Source organism: Apus apus, chromosome 7 (assembly GCF_020740795.1).
Source record: "Apus apus isolate bApuApu2 chromosome 7, bApuApu2.pri.cur, whole genome shotgun sequence".
In the NCBI taxonomy this organism is placed as follows: domain Eukaryota; kingdom Metazoa; phylum Chordata; class Aves; order Apodiformes; family Apodidae; genus Apus; species Apus apus.
In genome coordinates, this window is record NC_067288.1 from 28,029,841 (window position 1) to 28,051,179 (window position 21,339).

General features: G+C 38.4%; 1 protein-coding gene across 11 annotated transcripts in view; it reads left to right on the forward strand.

The window, feature by feature from the left end:
* The window catches only part of FGGY (FGGY carbohydrate kinase domain containing), a 280,748-nt gene that overhangs the window by 167,822 nt on the left and 91,587 nt on the right, over positions 1-21,339 (forward strand). For all 11 annotated transcript variants that reach the window (XM_051625113.1, XM_051625120.1, XM_051625116.1 and 8 more), the window contains one exon: positions 5,797-5,885. In XM_051625113.1, coding sequence (XP_051481073.1) covers positions 5,797-5,885 — 89 coding nt within the window. The remainder of the gene's footprint in view (positions 1-5,796; positions 5,886-21,339) is intronic.

The window sequence follows — 21,339 nt, forward strand, 5'->3', positions numbered from 1 at the left end:
CCTGTAGCCGCAGGTATATTTTTTGCAGCTTTGCTAAGCAGGTTGTGCTGTTTTGTTGACTTTGGCTAAAGAAATTGCTTGTTCACTGACTGAACGAGTGTGTAGATGGTTCTGGTGGGTAGGTGTGTGCATGTGAACTGAAAATGTAGGTACATACTCCTTCACTTGGAAATCATTTTGGTGCAAATGTTTGTCAGTACAGCGTGACTGTACAGATGTCTGTGCTCTGGCAAACCATCAGCACAGCAGTGAGAGCACAGCACAGTAATGTGAAACTGCAATGAGGGCCTGTCCAGCCCTAGAATTAGTCTGTTAGCATATTTTTCCCAGAGGTAGCAAAAGAAGAAATCTCATTTACTAATTTCTGGCTGGAAATTTTATTGTGGCTTGTGCCAAAATGAAAGGATGCTTGTTATGTTTTCCTCATACTAATGACATTACAAATCAGCTATTTCTAAAAAATATTATTCCCATTAAATCAGAGATGCTGTAGCTTACACAAAATGGGTGGGGGGTGTTGGACTGGGAGCAGCTCTTAGCTTGGTAACTGTCTCCAAATGAAGTGCAGCCTTCCTACAGTCTGCTTGCACAACTCTATGTTTAATGTGGAGCATAAGAGCAAAGAAAAGCATCCTTTCAGCAAAAAAAAAATTAAATATCACAGACCAAATGCTAGCATATAATTCCTTTGCAATTAATAAATAAAATAATAGGTTTTGAGTAATTTTTTTTTTTTTTTCTGGCTCAGTGATCAGTGATCTTTCTCTATCTTACTGTTCACATCTTCAGTTACAGCTGCCTTTTTATTTATCATTGCTCTTCTTGTACACCCATGACTTGCAATGACCAATGGGATAATTTGCAGAAACAATTAAAACATCTGTGCCCTGGCTATGGAGGGAAGAAGAATAGCAGATATACTGGTATTAATTTGGTAACAGCTTCTTTGCTGATGTGTGTCTTCTCCCATGCTTGCCGCCTTTGCAGCTGGCTTTTTGTTTTGCTGAATGTGGCTGGTAAGATTTTGCCATTAAAATAAATAATTCCATGTTAAGCGAGAATTAGTCTAAGCTACTGGCTTTGGAACTGAACTCTTGATTAGAGTTGCTTTAAGTGCTTTTTTAACAGCTCTGTGGTATCAAAATCCATACATAGTGCAGAGATGTAGGCGTAAGGTGTACTTTGGACTGTTGGGTTTGACTTTTAGTTACAACATACAGGCAGATGTTTCTTCTTGCTTTGTTACAGCTTCTGCCAGCTCAGCCTGTAATGTGCTTGGTCTGTCCCTCTGGAGCCCTTATTGACCTGGACTCTGATGCTTGTCTGACTTGTGGTGCTCTGCTCAGGGTGCCTCAGGGATTTGAAAATACCTGCAGGTGTCCAAGACCGTGTCTTGGTGGTAGAGACAGTGTGTTGCAGCAGGGAAGTTTTCTCCACCTTCAGCAATCAACTTACTCTTGAAAGTTTGCTTTCCAAGTCCCTCCCCTCTTCCCCAGTTCCAGCCTCAAGATGAATATGATAATTCAGTTGATTAATTTTTTACCTGTTAATTTGAGTGCAAGTGGTAGTTGCAAAATCAGTCAGTTTGCAGCCTTAGCTCTCTGGCAAGGACAGCATTTCTGCTCAGAGCCTATCCTGGATACCTCAGAAGAGCTCTGTCTCATGGCTTGGCATCCCATCTAAAGTGTGGGAGATCCAAGTTCTAAGATCTTGCTTTGTCTGTATTGAAGTAGGGCATGGACCATGGATTTCTTGCATACCCATGAGTATGGGCATTAAGTCTCCATTAAGTCTCTTTCTTCCTTTCACACAGTATGTATTTGTTTTCTGCAATTCAGAAAAAGAGACTGATACTCTACATAGCCTACTAACACAGATAGCCTGGGAAACTGAGGTTGAGGTTTAGGGTTGAATTGGGAAAAGCAGATTTTTTTTAGTGAATGAATCTCTTTTCAGATTTTCAGGTGACTTAGATTTTGACCTGATGCTGAACTTGAATGTTTATACCAGCTTTCTTTTTTCCCTAAATGGTATAACATTTTTTGCAACCATCTGCCCCTTCTGGTTTTAATCTAGATTTGTAACACACAACTTTGGGATGATTTTTGAATTTGTGGGCTTTGGCTGATAAATAGCCATGAAATTTAGACTGATACCCTGTGCTAAATCAGATGTCTTACTTCTAGTCCATCTTTAGTTAATTCCGTGGCCAAAAGGAATCTGATAGGAAGGCTGACTATAATGATGTTTAAGATAATTTGATTCATATTAAAGCTGTATTAGCAATAAAAAAGTCAAGATGTAATTGATGTTTATAAACACATTTCTGGTGGAAAAAAATACATTTTCATAAACATTAGATATCTGAAGATCACTTCATCTTTTGAGAAAAATAACTCAGTAATAGAAGAAATCAAAGATTTCCTGTACAGAAACAGACTACCTCAGCAAACCAGTAAAATATGAATGTGAAAGCTCTTTCCCAAGGAGTATTTGCCTGCAGGTGTCTCCGAAAACTTGTATTGGATGCTGGAGCTCAAGTGAAATTCTGCATGTGTGTGTGTTTTCAGTCCAATGAAGAAGTCAACAAATACATTTAACACAATACAAAATTGTGCAATATGCTTTCATGATAATCTCTTGACTTGTCAAAGAATACATGGGCAAAGGATGTTGTTCAGGTACTCTGTATCAGTGCTTCCATCCCTCACTCTCCTAGACCCATCTTGTCTGGCAAGATTAAAAGACATTGTACTTCATAGTTCTTAAAATCTTTGCCCCTGTGTATTTGGGATTATCTGTAAGGATCTAAAAAAATTATTGCTTGGGGGTATAGTTGTTAAAAAACTCCAAAACAGTCAGAGAGGGGTGGAGAAAGGGGACTCCCTAAGCACCCCTGACAAATAGAAGGGTTGAATTAGTTTCTTTACAAGTGAGTTTGATGGGTGTGTCCCAGGATATGAATACAGCGTTGGGAACGTTCCCGGATCTTTTCCACTATCCTTTTAATATGGTCACAGATTCCTGACTGTGAGTGAAAATACATTAGAAGTAACTTCAGCAAGTGTCAAAAGCATGGAGACTTTTGAATTTGTTGGAAAAACTCATCAGGCCACACTATGATTTTTTTGTCCATACTAATTAGTGATGACACAGCATCAAGATGGCAAAGAATTAATCATTTGGATGTTCATGAAACAACATATTTTAGTGTCACTAACGTGGGTTTAGGGAATTCTGAAAGTAATAGAATAAGGATGCAAGGAGTAGCTTTGATGAGACAGGGTTGTTTGTAGTGGACAGCTATTCTTAATCCAGTTCCTTTCTGATTAACACTAATAGCCAAACTACTTCTGTTCTTTCTTCAGTAATATCAGCTATGTTACCAATACATAATGGCTTATATTACCAAATTAATCAGGTGGACTGACCTTGGTCCTAAACTAAGAAGGAACTTTGCATTCCCATACAGTTAAATTTGGTGTGAGTATATCTGGGAGATAAGCTAAACCTGAATGCTTACGAACAGGCATCCAAAGGTTGTGTGTTTCATGTTAACAAGTTGCAATTAGGGCATTTACTTTTTTTAAATCAATAGAAACTCAGTAAAGTTTAAAAGCTTTTGAAGAACTAAACTCCAAGAAGACAGATTTCTTGCATAATCCAAAACTAAACACATTTTTGCTTTTTTGTACTTACCCAGTTACACTGTAGTTTCTGGAATTCATAGATACTGTTTCAGTAACTTTATGGACTTGTAAGATTTTGGTTTGAAATCATATTGTATATGAAATAAGTTATAGAGCCAAGTAATAATTCTTATAGTTGAATTATTTTTTAATTCAGCATGTAAATTCTTAGTACTGCATGTAATTAATTTTTGCTCCAGAAAACTGATGGCAGCTTTTTAAATACAGATAATTTAAATTGTCATGCCAGTTATCAACAGTTTATTGAATAATTTGAAAACAAACAAAAAAAAGCTTTGAAAAGAAAAGCACTGCAGGGCTTCTAGAGCCTTTGCTAAAATACTTTGGCTTCCTGCTCAACTGTGTACCACAAATTTGTGCAGGGGTTTGCAGGGTAGGTTGCTTAGAGTGGCTGTTGACAAACTATGCTATTGAGACTCTCTTAGTGTTGAATACTTTTGCATATCTAACAAATCCTCCACTTCTGGAATCTTGTACAAGAATGTTGACCTGATTTTATGGAGAGTAGGTAAAAAAGGTGGGGCCTGAAAGCTAAAAGACAGGTAGGCAAATAAATAATCCCTCAAATTTATTGTGTAGAGATGAAGACTCCCATAGTTTCCTGTCTCATGTGTTTCTGAAGTATCTATCCAGCTCTGCCTTAGCCTGCTAGATGCAACTGTTGACCTAACTTGTGTTCTTGTTGAAGCTCTGCCATCTGGCAGGGCTCCATGCCCAAAAGACCCCAGCTAGGATTTGCATTTCTAGTACAATAGCTGCTCTTAAGTGAGACAACTTTGTACTGTTTCAACCATTTAAAAAGCTGGTGGAGGTTTTTGAAGTGATCTTGCCTTCCTGTGGATGTCTAATTTGTGAACCTTGTGGTTGGCAGCACTGACTTGTTTGGTTTTGATGTTCTTTCTTTATATTAATGTACTGAGGCCATTGGATGGTATTGTTGTATTGCAGGAAAGTGATGCTCAGTCTTTATATCACACTGGAATACAACATTACTCTTGGGGAAACTTTCTTCCCATTCATCACTGTCTGATTCCTGTGACAAGTGTGGAGATTGTTTTTGTGGAAAAGAAATTTTAAGAATATGCATTGCTATCACAAGCTGGAATCAGACTGAGCTTTGGAGATAGAAACAAAGAATGACTGGCCTCCCATAGAGTTTTTGCTTTCTGGACCACTAGGTTAGTCCAAAATATAGTGCTGGAAACTCTTTGCAAGTGGTCCATCTTGGTAGAAAAAGTTTCTATGAGTTTGGAAATGCCACGTGGTTATCAGGAGCTTGCAGTATCATACTCTTGGAGGATTTTCTTGTAACTGTGTTCACGTATTCCCTGAGCTGAAGAAGTAACATTGATCCTCTTCAGATGGAAACTTAGACACTCGTACTACTTTGTGTATTGCTACAGTTTTCAAGGAAATTATGCAGAGCTTAGAGTCTGCAAAGAAAAACTTAAGCTAATTATTCATGTGAATTCATGTGCATGCTGTGATGGCAACTGTAGGGTTGTAGGGTGGATTTAAAGCTGATTGTTACTGGTTAATCTGGGCAGCTGAGAGCTCCTGAATGCCCCAGCTGTGGTAAAAAGATTCACTGATACCTTGCAGGTTCTTAAAGGCATCAATCGTATTTCAGTTATTTTGAAATAGATTCTAAAGCTTTGTGCTTCTGCTCACAGAGCTGTTTGTTTTCTTCCTGTACCTTAAAAAATATTACATTTAAAATGGTTAATTTTAGAAAGTAGGGCATTCTTCAGCAAATATTTTTTGAGGAAGTTGTCTATTGACTTTGAGACTGCTCTGGCATTGAGCAGCTGATGGGGAACTGAGAGAGCCCACATTGATCTGAAACATGTGCCTCGGTGAACTCTTAATGAGAAACTCTTTTCTTATGATCCGTCTGTGGTGGGGGAAAGGCTCAGTTCTTCATGCAGTAAATCATGCTCAAGTGATTAGAGCAGACTGCATGATCAGAATTTGAGTTTGGAAAGATTGTCAGTTTTGCATGAATGTCAGGTTTTAAACTGCATTAAAATAAGGATATGATCATGTCTGGCCTCTGATATCTGCCATTCTTAACCTTCTTTGTCAGAACTTGCAAGAATCATGCTGGGAGAAGGCAGGGTGCTTCTTTGATCTTCCAGATTTCTTATCTTGGAAAGCCACAGGTGTCACTGCAAGGTATGTTCCTTATAACGGTATGATATGATATTCTTTGTGTATTTTCCTATGTATGTTTCTGCTTTACTTAATTTTAACTGGACATGCTGTTATGTACATCTGTCTGTAATTCAGCTTGCTCCCGAACATCTTGAACTTATCTCCTGCTTGCATTGTGCATTCCTGAACACAGTTGTTCCTGTGACCATTGTAATTCACAGACCCAGAATGTTGCTACAACTGTCAGCTAGTTGGTCTTGTACACTATTTTGGAACATAAATATGATTGCTCTAGTTACTGTGAAATACGCTTGTTATAATTCTTTGAAATCTGGTTTTGTTGGCAAATTTACTGACATTTTTGAGAACTGGAATAAAACACTTCTTTGCCATGTGGGGAGGGGTCTGTTAAACTCTTGAGGAAGGGCAGGTGTTTTCATGGGTGTGTTTTTAGTGCCCAGCACAGTAAGACCCTAATTTCTTCTGGAAACTCCTGTCACAATAAATATAACTAATAGCACTGAAAGGGCAAACAGAACTTAGGAACTAGTGATTGTATTCTCTAGTGCTCATCTAGCCTCTCCAGGAGTACAATGTGAATTCTTGAGATTAAAATCTTCATCCTCCTCTGCAACCTTTGGATGCAACCAAAATGTATGGCAGGAGGTTTGAAAGGAAGTTAGCAGGAGGTATACAGGGACTTAGAGTATGATAAAAGAGTTCTTGTCTGCTGTCCCTTCTGGTTGCCTTAATTTAGGGGGCAGTGTTACTTGTGGGTGTGGGGAAGGGAGGAGAAGGATGGAGTAAGAGTAATGCTGTGGAATTAGTGTAATGGTGCTTTCAAATGATGTCAGGCTGTCCTGGCTTGCAGTGGACTTTGGGACTGTCTAAAGACAGTGAAGGTCAGGTTTTGTTTTGGACGAAGGTCTGAAAAGGAAGGGTATGGTGGTAACAACAGCTCCTTGGTCCTACCTGGCTTTGGCTTTGTGCTCTAAGCTGTCACTTTCTGGAGGTGAGGCAGGGAATCTCCTTTAAAAGAAAAAAGAGCTGCAGAAGAGTATCCTCAGAAGTAGAGCTGGCTAAATTTTTGCTGGCAAGTTCATTTACATAGAAATGTTATTTTGATTATTCAGAAAATTTTGATTGTATTGAGCAATGTTGTAAGAAAGAAAGGAATGTTGGGTAAAGGCTTTCTGGACAAAGATTGAGAGTCCTTTGATTGAGAATCTTCTATTTTGGATAAAATAGTTCCTTGTACATCCTCCTGTGCTATCTTAATGTTCTCCCCGAACTTAAGCCCATTGTTTTGGCTCTACTGGAATGTCTTATAGGGTAACAAAGGAGAAAAAAAAATAAGGACAAGAAATGTTTTGTTGGAATCAAACCTTTTTTTTTTTTCCTTCCTCTCCCCTGTGCACACCTGTTTCTTGGGAATTTCCTTGTATTTTGGTGTATTTTGTATTTTGGTGAAGTAATTTGTCCTGCATATGTTCATGATACTGTGGAAGTGTGAATTTATCAAGTATAAGATTCTTACCACCTTTTATCCCTTTGAGTGCAAAGGAGCCAATTCACAGGGCAAGACTCAGTCATTGTGAATCATCCATAACTTGGCCCTGGTAAAAGAAAGATTTAATTTATTTTTTTTTTTAATTTGTTATGTTGATGGGATTTTACCAAAATAAATGCAATTCCAAGGGCACTTTTGTAGGAAAGGCTTCTGCGCACATTGAAATTGTTAGTCTTGGTTCTTGACATTTTTAAGGAGCACTTTAAAATATTTGGTATGTATTTAACGTTTAAAAACTATGTATTGTCTCTTTGCCTTCAGTGACGTTACTCAATGCACAAAGTGAAGTAGTGTGACATCAGGATTTGAAGTATTTGAAAAGCAGTTATTGATATGTCTTTCTGAGTATGAATTTGATTGTCTTTCACCTTTCATTCTGCTGAGTTGAACTGCCTTGTTGCTGGGTTTTCTCCAGTGGATGCTTAATAAACACTAAATGTTTCTTACCTGAAAGGTGGAGACTCAAACATATTCTGAGATTTTTACCTACTGTCTGATATTAGTGTATATCCCACCTAACAGCATTCACCCATCAGCTGCAAATTGTTGATTCCCGTTGTTCTGGGAACATAGTTGCCTGTAATATTCCAAATTAAAAATAGTTGGTTTTAATTATTTCATCTTTGGGTTCATGAAAGATCATTCAATTGTTCTGAATGATCCAGACAGCTGACTATCCTGCATTAAAAAATGTTACCGAACAGCTCTTTAGATAAAAAACTTTGGAACTACCCCACTCCTGCCCCAGAAGGTTGCAACAGTGAGTATTGATTTTGCCACTTGAACACTTAGTTGCCTTAATTCAGAAATGCTGCCGTGGAGAGGGAGAGAGAGCTGCTTTTCACAGGCACATCAGCAATGCTTCTCAGGGGCTCAGCACTTTTTACTCATGGTGAGCATGACTCATTGCTCTCTTCCACCCACGACCTATAACTTCTGATAACTTTTCCTTTATATGGTATTTTGGATAAAGCTATCTTAATAAAATCTAAATACCCATCTAGTTTAGTTACAGGCTACTATATTATGGATGGAGAATTCTTATCACAGATTCACATCTGCAATTTTATTGTATTTCTGAAGCCTTGTGAAGGATTACATTTCAGATAAGAATATGGCTGAGCTGTTAAATTGGGTAGAATTCACAAAAATTTCTCCAGGGTTATGTGTATTTAGATCCAGCTTTCTGCTTCAGCACTACTTTCAATCAATCATAAGCAATTCACTTACTGGAAAATTAGTTAGCCTTTACTGGACCTACATGGCTTAAGATGAGTTGTTACCAAAGAGAGATTAAACCTGTGGGGGAGGATTTGGAAACATAGGGAAGAATGTCAGGCTGACATTATTGAGGGAGAGAGTGTCCAACATCATGCTATAAGCCACATCCTAAAATTGCAAAAAAAAACCCACAAAAAAAAGGAACAAACAGAATATTTTTTTTCATCTGTTGCACTCAAGGTATGTTCTTAGTTGGATAAAATAATGTGTTATCTAGTAGAGAATTCATATCTTATAAGAATGTTAACCCAAATAATTTTCCTATGGAAATACTTGTGCAGTCAGTCTTCAACTGCTATCCATCATGACAGGGAAAAGGGTGTATGAGAGATGTTTCGTGTACTTTCGGGGGAACTTGTAAATTCTCTCCTTCCAACAGATCTTGGGCTCATAAGTTTCTCTAGAGAAAGTCAGTTTTATAAGAAAGAAATTAATATTGTTATGATAATTACAGACTGCAAAATGAAACAAAAATCCTCATAATTCATAAAAAGTATTTCCAGGAGCAACACAAAAAGTAAGTCTGTATCTGTGTGTGAGAGAGTGATATTTTTTTAATATATGCTGTGTATTTTCATCAGGAAGATACAGTAACATATTTTTTTTTCTCTCATGAGAAAAAGGCTCCTTGGCTTGTGCCTGTTTTAATAGCTGACTCTTTATGTTAAGAAGTGATTAAGTCCTTGAAGTTTATTTCTAACCCATTCCCAGTTGCTTATACTTAAGGATAGAGATGGCTCTGTTGTAGTCTTTTAAATCCAGATAACTCCTTGGATGTTAGCAGGGTTGATGCGGAGATCCCTGGGATAAATAGAAGCAGAGTCTGGACCATTGCTGAGCTGCAGTGATGGAAGTTTGTAATAAAATCCTAAAGCTAGGAAGGTGCTTTTGAATCCAAGAATCTGAATTCAAGTCTCTGTTATGTCCCCTGTGTGATCTGGAGGAGTGAATTAAATTTACATCTTGGGAGGTGTTTAGGCACCTGACCACCTTTGAGGACTTGATTCTTGTTCATTGCCACGTTTGCTCTTCATCTGCTAAACCGGTAGATCGGCACACTCTTCTGAGGTTGCTTCCTTTTACCGCTGTGAGGTATTTCATCACTGTGGTTAGTGGAGTCCTCACCAAATATTTTATCCAGATAGACTGGAAACTTTGTAAAGAGAGACAGTTTGGAAGAGGAGATTATGTTTAGAGGCACTGTTGAAAAAACAAACTGGTGTGAGTTAAGTGATTATCTGAAGGATGCCTGTGTCCTTTTAAAGGATTGGGCAATCCTTTTAGTGAGATGTGGTAACTGGGCAGCACAGACACCAGTTTTTGGGGCCAACTGCCCTTCCCTTCCTTCCTGGCCTTTCCATGACTGATGTATACCCCTTGGCCTGGGATTCTGGTGTTTGGCTGCTGCTTGTTTATGTTTTGTGCCTACTTCAGAAGATGCCTGGTCTAAAAACTAGGCTTCTCTCTGGAAAGAGAGGGGCTAAGGAATAGATTTCAGAAAGGTTTTGTGATTAGCATTGCAGCCCGTGTAGCAGTGACAGTGTCCTGAATTGCATTCTTGTTTTGTGTCCTGTTTATGAAATGAAACCCAAGACTTCAGATTTGCAGACTTGTTTGGAGAAATCTCTGGAGAAGGGAGAATTATCTTGAAGGGCTGGCTGGGAGGGGAGGGATGGTGTTTTTGTGGATTGGACAAACAAAGTACCATGAATTTCATGTCGTGGAGCCAAAAGCTAGTGTCCCTGTGATGGTGTCTTTGCCAAATGAGAGAATTCCACTTCTATCAGGCTTTTAATAAATTCACAATATGTTCTTTGCAGATGGGTGACACACAGTCTGATCCCATGTAAGAAAATAAGGTTATAGCTGGAAAAGTTATCAGGACTGTGAAGGGCAGGTGCAATGTGGGCCGTTGCTCTTCAATTATTATTTTTTTAATTTAAAAACTCTGTGTCCTTGAGTCTACAGAGAAATCTTAAAGAATTCTGTGTGCTAATAAAATTGTTAGCAGGTCTTGTTAACATTAGCCAGGAAGCACACAGGCAAACAGGAAGCTTCAGCTATTGTTATTGTACAAATGCCCTTTACAAAATATTAGCAAAAGAAGCTTAATGTGTTTTCCACAAGAACAGGAGCCCTTCATAATGACTAACTGTATCTGCCCAGTGAAGAAAAACTGCATTGTCCCTTTCCAACAGCTTTGACATACATTGAGACATTGCATTTCAGAGACTTGAATTCAGACGGTCAAATATTTACTACTTTCATTATTTTTTTTAAAGATGCTAGGATTGTTAATTAGCTGTGACAACATCTAGCCCTTCATTTTCTATTGTGTTCATTTGCTGCTAAAAAAGAAGTCAGCTAGGTCAGTATAGAAAAGGACTGGGGGCAGGCGCAGTAGTAGATGTATTACTGGCAGCTTGCCACAGAGACAGTGAACTCTGAGCCAACCATGAAGTCATTTTGAACTCAGGGAGTCTCACTAATCCAAGGCAATGTGTCTTAATTTGACAAAGCAAAGACTGCTTGATAAGGAACCCTCACTAGAAATGCTGTTAAACGGGGGTGTTGGTAAGTTTAGATTGTGGATGAGAAATGTGGTGATATGAAAGGAATCATCTTGTTTTCAGGTTCTTACTCCCCCAGGCCCGAAGGCAGGCTTGGCTCTGTTCTCCCCTGCAGTTCGGGCTGTGCAGTGGCTTGATGTGAAATTTGAGAAACATATGTAGTTTTCTATTTCAGGAAAATGATCTCAGGGATTGAATGTGTGTTTTGTTGGCTGTTGAGCTCTGATCTTGCCTAGTGTGGTAGTTTGAGAGTGTGTGTATATGTGAGTGTGTGTGTGTCTGTGTGATGGTTAAGACATTCTCCAGTGCTTAAAAAAATAATAATAATAAAATAATCAGGGTTCCTATATTCATTACTGTTAAAGGACTGACTTCTTCAGTCTCAAAATGCAGCATCCTGCATAAGAAGGCTCTTAAATATACTGTGTGCGTCAGAAAATGTTTGTTTTATTTTTCCATAATAATCGTTAACATTTACTTGAGGTGATGAGTGGTACACACACAAAGTTTTCCATCGAAGCAAAGGAGCTTTGTTTAAACAACCCTTTCATTGTTGATCCTGAGCAGAAGCAATATATATATATGAACACTGTAATTATTAGCTTCTCTGAGGGTCAGATAATAATCTCCCCTTAATAAAGTTTGTAAAGAGATGACTAGGAGTCTTTGAGATCCAGCTTGCAGGCGTGCAAACTAGTGATGGGACTGGATAACTGCTTCACTGAAGCTGGGTCAGGGAGGTGGTGTAGCAAAGCAGAGTGTGGACTTAAATTCTGAGGAAAGACAAGGCAGAAACCACAGAGGAGCTTGTTGTCTTTCAGTTCTCTTGATCTCATTGTTTCCAATCATCTTAGTTCTCTTCAGATGTAGGCTGGGTGTTCAGAGGGTGTATGTTTCTTTTGCATTAGCTTCTGTGAATGCCGTCATGGATCAGACCCTCACGGTACAAGGCATGTTATAAACAATCTTTGAACTCTTCCTTATGTTAAACACCATGGAAAGTCCCATGTAAAGCCCTTGTCCCTTGTGCAGTTTGGTCTCTGTTTAGCAAGAGCTGTGTAACAATGCTTTATTGCATAAATTTGAACCAGATAAGAAAAGAGTCAAGTTTATGAACTCCTGGGTCATTTACAGCCGCAGCAGTGTTTCGGTGTGCACATGTGTAATGCATGTATTCACAGTAAATTCTTAAAAACCACCCCCTGAAAACAAAAACATTCCAGGAGTGTTCTCATCCAGTGAAGGAAAAGAAAACTATGTGGCATGAAGTCTCTCTATTGTATGTGTACATACAGTGCTTAAAATTATTCAAACTTACTTAAATTTATTATTCCACCAGAGGTCTTTCTTATTTTATTATTAAAAAAAAACCAACAACCCCAAAAAACTTTGCTGTAGTATCTTGCATATGAAAGAGTTAATAAATTCACCCTTAAAATGCTGCTTTCACTTAAGAAAGTTACGTTATTTTATATTTGGGAAAAGAGCCATATAATTTGAAGGGCAACATTTTTCTAAGGGTTTAGCTGGGCATCCAGCTTTCTGTCTAACTTGCAGTGAGAACACTTGAGGTGTCGTATTCCATAGGCATTTTCACAGATGACACTATAAATTATTTATTCTGGACCAATTCTTCCTCCAGACTTCACAAACAAATGCTTTTCAGCACTGGAGTGTTCTTCTATCCTTTTCAGTGTAATACATAGCTGTAACAACAGCCTTGGCCTGTAAGGCAGTTTACTTATGTGTTTGCTTTATTTTTGTTGGCTGGGTATCTAAATCTGTTTAATGTTAGTAACTTTCACTGGAAATTCTCATCGTGCTTTGGGATGACACTGATGGTGTCAGGGTTGATTTACATTATCTCTTTAAAGTAGCATTAGCTTACATAAGGCTTTTTCTCTTATTTGTTTTAGCATTCATATTATCCAGAGAATAGCCTTTTAACTGTGAAATGTAAATAACCTGACAACACAGACTTCAAAGGAAAAAGATTCTTTGTCCATGCCAGTGATAGGAATTTTGTCAACTCCGTAACCTTTACAATAGTGTACTTTTATGCTTGACCTGTAATCTGCCTATAAAAATAATGGTAGATCAATGATACAGTGCTTTCAGGAATGTGTCTAAAGAAAGCAGACAATTTTACATATGTTTTTTCTTCATTGTGGTAGACCACCTGCTGCTCTAACTATAAGTAAGATCTGCTTGTTGATTTGGTGTGGGTGGCTGGCTATGCCTTCTACTTACATTGACATAGTGAACACTTTTACTATAGCTTGTGAATTGATGTTGCCAGATAACGTGTTAAATGAAATCACCAAGGATTTGGTTTTTCCTTCCCTTCCATTCTTTATTGCAGTTCCATTAAACTGCTCATTAGATGAAAGGCTGTAATTCAGTCTTCAGTGGATGAAGCATATATGTACTTATGGAATCAAAGACATTCCAAGAAAGGTTGTTTATTTTCTTACTACCTTCTTTAATTAAATTTAGATGGTAGGATTCTGACTGTCTGACTTGAGAGAAACAGATGAAGCAATAATGGTTGCAGTGTGATACAGCAAAGATGACTGAAGTTATCTTTATTGGTTGTCAGACCCTGAGTGCATAGGAAATAATGATTCTCCTAGCAATTGCCTTAGTACCCATGCACAAGGAATTTTTGTGCAAGTGGGAAAGAATGTAGGAAGGCCCTTTGTACTGCAGAAGATAATCAGGAAAAATGTATCTGAGGATGTGCAAAGAGAAATATGTCTGTTATATTCAAAACTTCCCCCCCCAACTCGCTTGTGTTTATACATACGTAGTGCACATTGTTAGGATGAAAAGAATAACTCCAAGTGTCATTCACTGTAGTTTGAAACTTGCACTTTTAAACTTAAAAATTTGAAAGATACTCACTTCTTTTCCCAAACTTATTTTCCAAGGTGAGTTCTTTTTTTCTGAGGGGTAAGGCTGGATCTGCACATCAAGTGTTTTTATATTTACTTAAAAATTACCAGGGAGGGAAAACCCATCACAAAATACAATGAAAAATTTTCTGTAGTGTGCATCTTTTGAGATTACCTCCATGAAGCCATACTTGGGAGTTTCTGATGCTGGTTTATTGCTATAAATAATGTAGCTAATAAAGACTCTTTTTAGAAAAAGAAGTATTGTGATATAATATTACTTTCAAGAAAAAAAAAGTGTTCTTCCTGTCTTAATGGAAAAAGTAGGTGTGATATTGTGCTTAGTTTCTTGAACACAGCATCTGTATGCGAGGTTAAGCTGCATAGTGCTTTCATCTCCCTATGAAGAAGGGAAAATGGGGAGTGTGTAAGTGTATGAAACACTTTTGACACCTTCTCTTCATATTTGTCCCATGCCTAGCTGTTCTCGCCCTCCCCACTTCCATCCCCCAAGCTCTGTGGGTATACATGTGCAGTCTGGATTTGGAAAGAACAGCTGATGTAGACTCCTTCATGCACTGTAGCTTTCATATGTCATCTTGGGTAATGATATCTATAATTTGAGTGTGTAATTAGAGTTCTTTAGTGTTCACCATTCCTCATTCTGGTGCCCCAGCAGCATTAGGTATAAATATAACAGGAGAGCTCTCTGGAGGGATTCCAGTTTGTTTCAGACTTCCTGGTTTTGTATGCTTTGTCCTGTAGCAACTCTTCATTTTGTGTATAAGGACAGTTCATAAACAGATGTTGAATCTCACTAGGGTGCCTGAAATTTCCTGCTATTTCTGACCTGTCTGTGACAACACAGATGATCTTGATTTACAGGGCTTCACTCCACTGGTAATCTAAGTGTATTTCCTCTTAACTCTTTCAGGTTATGCCTCTTTAAATGCGGATCAAAGGAAAGTTAAACCTACTCCAAATGCTAAGTCAAGAGAGTTCTAATTGCTTAACCTATTGAGAGACATATTAATGAATTAATTAAAATAGATGCTCATTTGCTTTGGCACAAGCAGAATAATAGGGAAAGGAGGAGAGAGAGTAAAAAGAACGATGTCTACACTGACATGGCACAAATTACCTTGTAATTATGATGCCTGCTGTACTGATGGAGATCACTTCAGGCTGATCTCTAAGGCTTAATCCGCTATCTTGTTTACTTGGTGGGTTATCTACAGGGCTTCTATTTGTGTGCATGCATGTCTGTGTGCATAGAATAGGGAATACTCTTTTACCTTATTAAATTTGAAACTCTGCTTGGAGGAATATTGCCCAAGAAAACCAGTCAGGCTAAGGTTTTGAAATTGCAGCCTGGTTAAGAGAAAGCTTTTTAATATATTGAAGCCTCAAGCCATCTACCTCTCTGCTCCTGAGAGCTCTACCTGCAAAGTTCCAGGGCTGAATAATTTAAGGTTTAAGGTTTTTTAATCTTTCTGCGAGAAATACTAGTCTGATGTTTTATTTTCTTAAAGTCTGAACTCCACATAACTTTTTTTCAGAACTGTTTATCCTGACTCCAGACATGAACCTTGGAAAGGTGGCAGAAAAAACAAACAGCTGCTGTGTTTTTGGGCAGTCTGCATTCCTTTAAGCTCTCTGAGATCAGACTTGTGCTGAGATTTTCAAATTATTTGTCCTACGGCTCAACCACTTTCACTCCTGCTTAAAAGTCAGTGAGTTTGCTGTACCAGTGCATGTGAGAGCTGTCATGCAGAGTTTTAATGATTCAAGAACTATGAATATATGATGTGTTCTTAGGGCTTTTTATTATTGTTTCATTCCAACTTCACCTACCTCCCTAATCATCTTTCCATTTTTGGACTCCAGTCTTTTTTTAACTTAAGCATTTTGCGTAAGATATTCTAGGGAATTTTGTTTTGGGGTAGATTTCATGCATATAAAAATGTTATTAATGGACCAAGGTGGAGGTAATAAAAGAGAATGCCACATTCCCAAGGCCCTGGGTTGGAAATTACCTTCTCTGAGCTTGGGTTTCTTTTCTTCACAAGTGGGAGAGGGAAAGGAGAGCCATCAGTCCTGTGACAGTGTTTTGTGACCTCTTGATGAGGTTTCCAAAATATGTTCTGTGGTGCTTGATTTAAGAGGTGGAAGAGTGAGGACAATGTGGGCTTGTGTGGTGAACTACTAAAACACTATTTAATGGTTGGGGCCTTCATGTGGGTTTGCCTGTCAGAGACATCTGAAGGTGCTGCTTCTATTCATGCCTTATAAGGAGCCTAAATCCTGAGGATGTCTTGCAGTTCCCTCACTTACCAATTGATGGAACTTCCCTGGGCATAGAGATTGGTTATACCAGATCATTATTTTTGTGATACGGGTTAAATGTATTAGGCAAGATGGTGAGACCAAATGTGTGTTTACTAGCAACTAGAGTTGATGGAAAAACAAGGCACTCAATGCTGTTCTAAAGGGCTTTTCAGTTAGCCATGTTCATTCTTTTCTTTGGGCCTTTTTCCAGCAAAGCACTTAGGCACGTGCTTAAAGTTAAAGCATGTGCTTAAGTGCTTCGCTGGTCTGGGTCCTTTATTTGCTATCCAAGCATGTTGGTATGAACAGGCTGTTGGTTGTATGAATGTTTGGGTAACTGTTCTTCTTACACTGTTCATTTTTCTCCTCTGAACATTTTGTCCACAAACTGCCCAGAAAAGATACTTTGTGAATTCAGTATGACACAGATAACAATTTGTAAACAGTCTGTGGGTTATTGTTTGAGATTAATAGGCATTGATTCTGAAGAAATTGTGTGTTTGGGAAAATCAAGGTCAGTCCACCCAGAGAACTTTTCATCTGATGCCTTGCTCCAGCTGAGTAATTAGACTGACAGCACATGGTATATGACAAGAGCATCTTCACCATTTAAGGTACCGTGTATTTAGCCATGGAACAACACATTATTCCTTCTTCCAGAAAAATATCTTGAAGTAGTTACTGCCCTTTAGGTGGCACTTGCTGTTGTTTTTTGATCTGGATGTGGATTTGTTTATTCACGTCTTTCTGGTTTTCATTATTGCATATCTCTGATTACTGCAGGACAGCAGGTCTTGCCCTGTTCCTCCTCCTCATTCTCATACCATCCATGGCAAGTCAGGACAGAACTCTGTTAAACTGAGACCTTAGGATTTATGTCTGCATCTTGCAGCAGTGAAAGGTGGCTTTTCACCTCTGGAGCCATCTTAGAACATCAGTGAGTTTACTTTCTTCAGGCTTTTCTTTGTCAAAGTGCTTGGGAGGTGTCCCCTGCCCATGCAGAGGGGTTGGAACTAGATGATCTTTAAGGTCCCTTCTGACCCAAACCATTCTATGATTCTATGAAAAGTGGCTTAATTGTGCAGAATGTACAGCCTGATATTGCTGACTTAATTGCTGGAATTAGTAAGGCCTATCTAGATATACTAATTCAAGCACAATCCTGCAGTTGCTTATGCAAACAAGTGACTTGCTGCAGCTGACGTCAAAGACACTATTCGTTCAGGTCGGGTTACTCACACCTAAGTCTCTGTAGGACTAAGCTCATAGATGAGTAGTAGTTGGCAAAATTGCATTGAAAAAAATTATTCTTTTTCTCTTACATAAAAACATACAGGGTTTCTATGAAGAGTCATCTTTTTAATTCCATCACTTAACTTGGTACAACAGAGAAGTGTGGTAATTCTTGCTTGGTTTTTTTTTGTTTTGTTCATTAATAAAATGTAAAGCATTAAAAAGAGGGAATAAAGCATTCTTTATTTTTCCAGCCAGCTAGCGTGGGGTTTATAAATTGACTTTTAGTCCATTCTTCTATGTGCTTGTAGCATTTGCAAGTGTATTTTCTGCAAGTATTACAGTATGACTGAAGTATCAAGAAAGGGAAAAGCAAATATTTTAGTGTTGTTAGAACTGCATGAAAGGGTTCATTACAGGTTACAAGAGTGGTAAACTCCACCCTTCTGGTTCAACCGTCACCTTCCCCAGTGTTTAGTGTAAGGCAAGCTCAGGCATTGCCTGGTTTACCTGGGAGGATTACTCTGTCTCTGAGAGAGCTGCGGGTGTTCTTTCCCAGCTGAAATTGTTTTGAAGATTTAAATGAATGTAAAAACCATTGATGTCCACTTGCCTTGTGTAACAGGCTAAAGCATCTGAAATTAGAAGAGTGGCACCTTTCTTTTAGCCACTCTTTCAAGAACCTGTGGGTTGATTGTGTGATTGTTGTAACAAGTCAGAGTGGAGGTTCAGTTTGTCCATTCCCTCTCTTTTGCAATGGCAGCAGGAATTGCATGTTAACTTCCTCTAGAGATAGCTCTTTTAAAGCATGCTCAGTTAATGAGGGTTTATGTTTCCTTAGCTTATTTCTCTCTATTGTTACAAGTGGAAGCAGTCTAGGTATCCATGTAACACAGTTTCTTTTTTTTCTTGTTAAGGTTTTGCTCCCAACAGTACCCATCATACCCTTTTTCAGTTGTATAATGATTGCTTGTTTTGCTTGAATGAGTGTATTGCTGTATTCTGAGAAATAGTGACATCTGATTTTTCTGCTCTGTAGCCTTCCTTATTTTCTGTATTGATCCCCCATTCCTCTCCTACTGATACAAATAAGCTGGTTTTTTCATTCTTACTTTATGGAAATTTATGTATGCTTTTACTCACTTCTGTTACCTGTTTCACAACTCCTTGTGGTTCTACTTGGTGAGGTTTTCTTTCTTTGGTTTGTGAGATCACACAGCTATCAAAATAATACTGCTGATCTCCCTGCTTTTTGAGATTTGCTCAAAAATTTCCCCTCTTTTTTACTGGAATACAATTCCAAATGACTGTAAACGTGAAACATTATTATTATTATTATTCTTGCTCCTGTTATTATTCTTAATAATAATAATAATAGGCTCTAGAAATAGGTACACTGATACTGTAATTTCAAATATAAAAACACAAGCATACAGTACAACATATAATGTATATGAAATGAGCTATCTTGCTTTTCTTTTGATTTAAATGCCTTACCTTAGAATCTAACCATCACAAATGTTTTTAAAAATTGAGACGGATGACTGGAAATTTTGACCAGATATATATAGTGTTTAGGAATGACTTATGATTTTAAGAGTATCCATTGACTGAACTGATTCTTGTGATGAGAGGTAACAACACACCTCATTGCCTGTGTAGGAATCTCAAACATGCAACTTAGGTTCAGGTGCACATGGCAGTCTAATTCTGTCATCCTAGCTTGAGGAAGACTTGAAGAGGTTTGCCTGAGTAAAGAAGGAGGGCTTTAATACTGGACTTTAGCATATGAAACCAGGTCAGTCTGCATCAAAATGTAGTTATTAAAGCTTTCTTTTATTGCAGTACTCTTGGCAATTTCCCTGCTTCTGTTCTGGTTTCATTTAGGCTTTGTCTGGCCACAAGTGCATGATAGCCTAGGTTCCAGTTTGACATAGTCTGACTGAGCTGGTAAAAACTCCCATTAACTCTACTGACATTTCTTCAGGACTTTATACTCACACATACATTCAAGTACCATGCTAAATCAGCTTCTCAACAGTTTTGACATTAGGAATAGATAGACTGTTTGCTCACAAATTAGTAAAATGTGTTTTTATAATGAACTTGTAAGGGGATTTCTGGATTAATATCAATGTTAGGATTGTAAGGGTGTTGGCTTTTTTTTTTTCCTCACCACTCAAATTCTGCTCAGTTATATGAAAACAGGACAAACCACATCATGAAGTGTAGCATTGCTCACATGGAGATTTGCTTTACTAGTCAGTGTATAGAGTGTCAGTGTCCACATGGCTGCTGGTCAGATGTTGCCCTCAGCATCATGCCACACTTCCTAAACCACTGGAAAAGTCCACAATACTTCCTAAGTCTTTGTGCTCCTTGAACATGGATGTTGGTGGTGCATATCCCATGTTTACTTTTCACACAGCAGAAGGATAAAGTGTCATGGAACTAAATACTGCACTCTTCCTATAGCCTGCTGCTGCCAGCCTGTCCAGAGTGAAGTCTGTTATAATACAGCCAAGAGATGGGAGGGCACGTGTGGCTGAAGCACCGACTGGTACTGACAGATGTGTCGGTTGATGTGTGTGTGGGTGTGAGTTGTGGTGTGCTGCCCTTACTGCACTGGGAGAAATTTCTCTTGCTGAAGGGAGTAAACTCTATCAGAGGCCAGGTTGGTGGGGGAGCTTGCCTGAAATCTGACTTCCTTTTTCTCAGTTACTTGTAGCCTTTACTTGATTTTCTGACTAACTTCATTGGGTGTTTAGAGAAGCCTTGAACTGTGGTAAATTTGCTGAAACCTGGGTGTCCCAAGGAAGGCTGTATACTGGCTCTGCAGACTGACACTTTCAGTTTTAATTGTGTAATAGTTTTAGTGGCCTGAAGAAGGAAACATAAGAAGATATGTTTTTTAAATACATGCTCTTAATTGAAATAGATATTTGACTTCCCATTGCAGAGTGGCTGTCTTCATATACTGAGCTTGAAAGAGTATATTTTCCTGAACAAATTGTACTGAAACATAGCTGACATTGCATAATGACATGAGGTCTGTCCAGAGGGCAGGCTGCCGGGCTGCAGTGGCTGAATACATGGGCTTTATGTCTAGTTTTGCTTTTCATTTGCCTTGCCATTTTTGGATGATTTTTATAAACTCTCCTCTACATATTAGGCTTTTAAAACTTACAGTGGCAAAGAGATTCAGTTTTATACATGTGCACACTTCCTGTTACACTCATATTTTGAGATTCAGACTGTGGCTGTGCATAGGAAGATTTTTACTCTGTTCAGCATCATAGAATCTGAATGGTGTATTTCTGCCTGGGTCACTAGTCTGAGTCTCTGGAGTTCAAGATTCAGTTCAGGGGTCTGAATGAGGTTTACTCTTTGACCCTTGGCCAAGTCACTCAATTTCTTTTGCCTCTGTTTGCCATCTTTTAAGGGAATAGATTAATATTTCCAATCCCACATGCTATGTCTGATTTGTCTAGACAATACATTTTTGTGTCTAGGACTGTGTCTCATTATGTGTTTTTCAACAATGCCGAAGACAATGGGCTTGAATCTTGGTTGGGTGTCTGTAATATAATACAGAATGA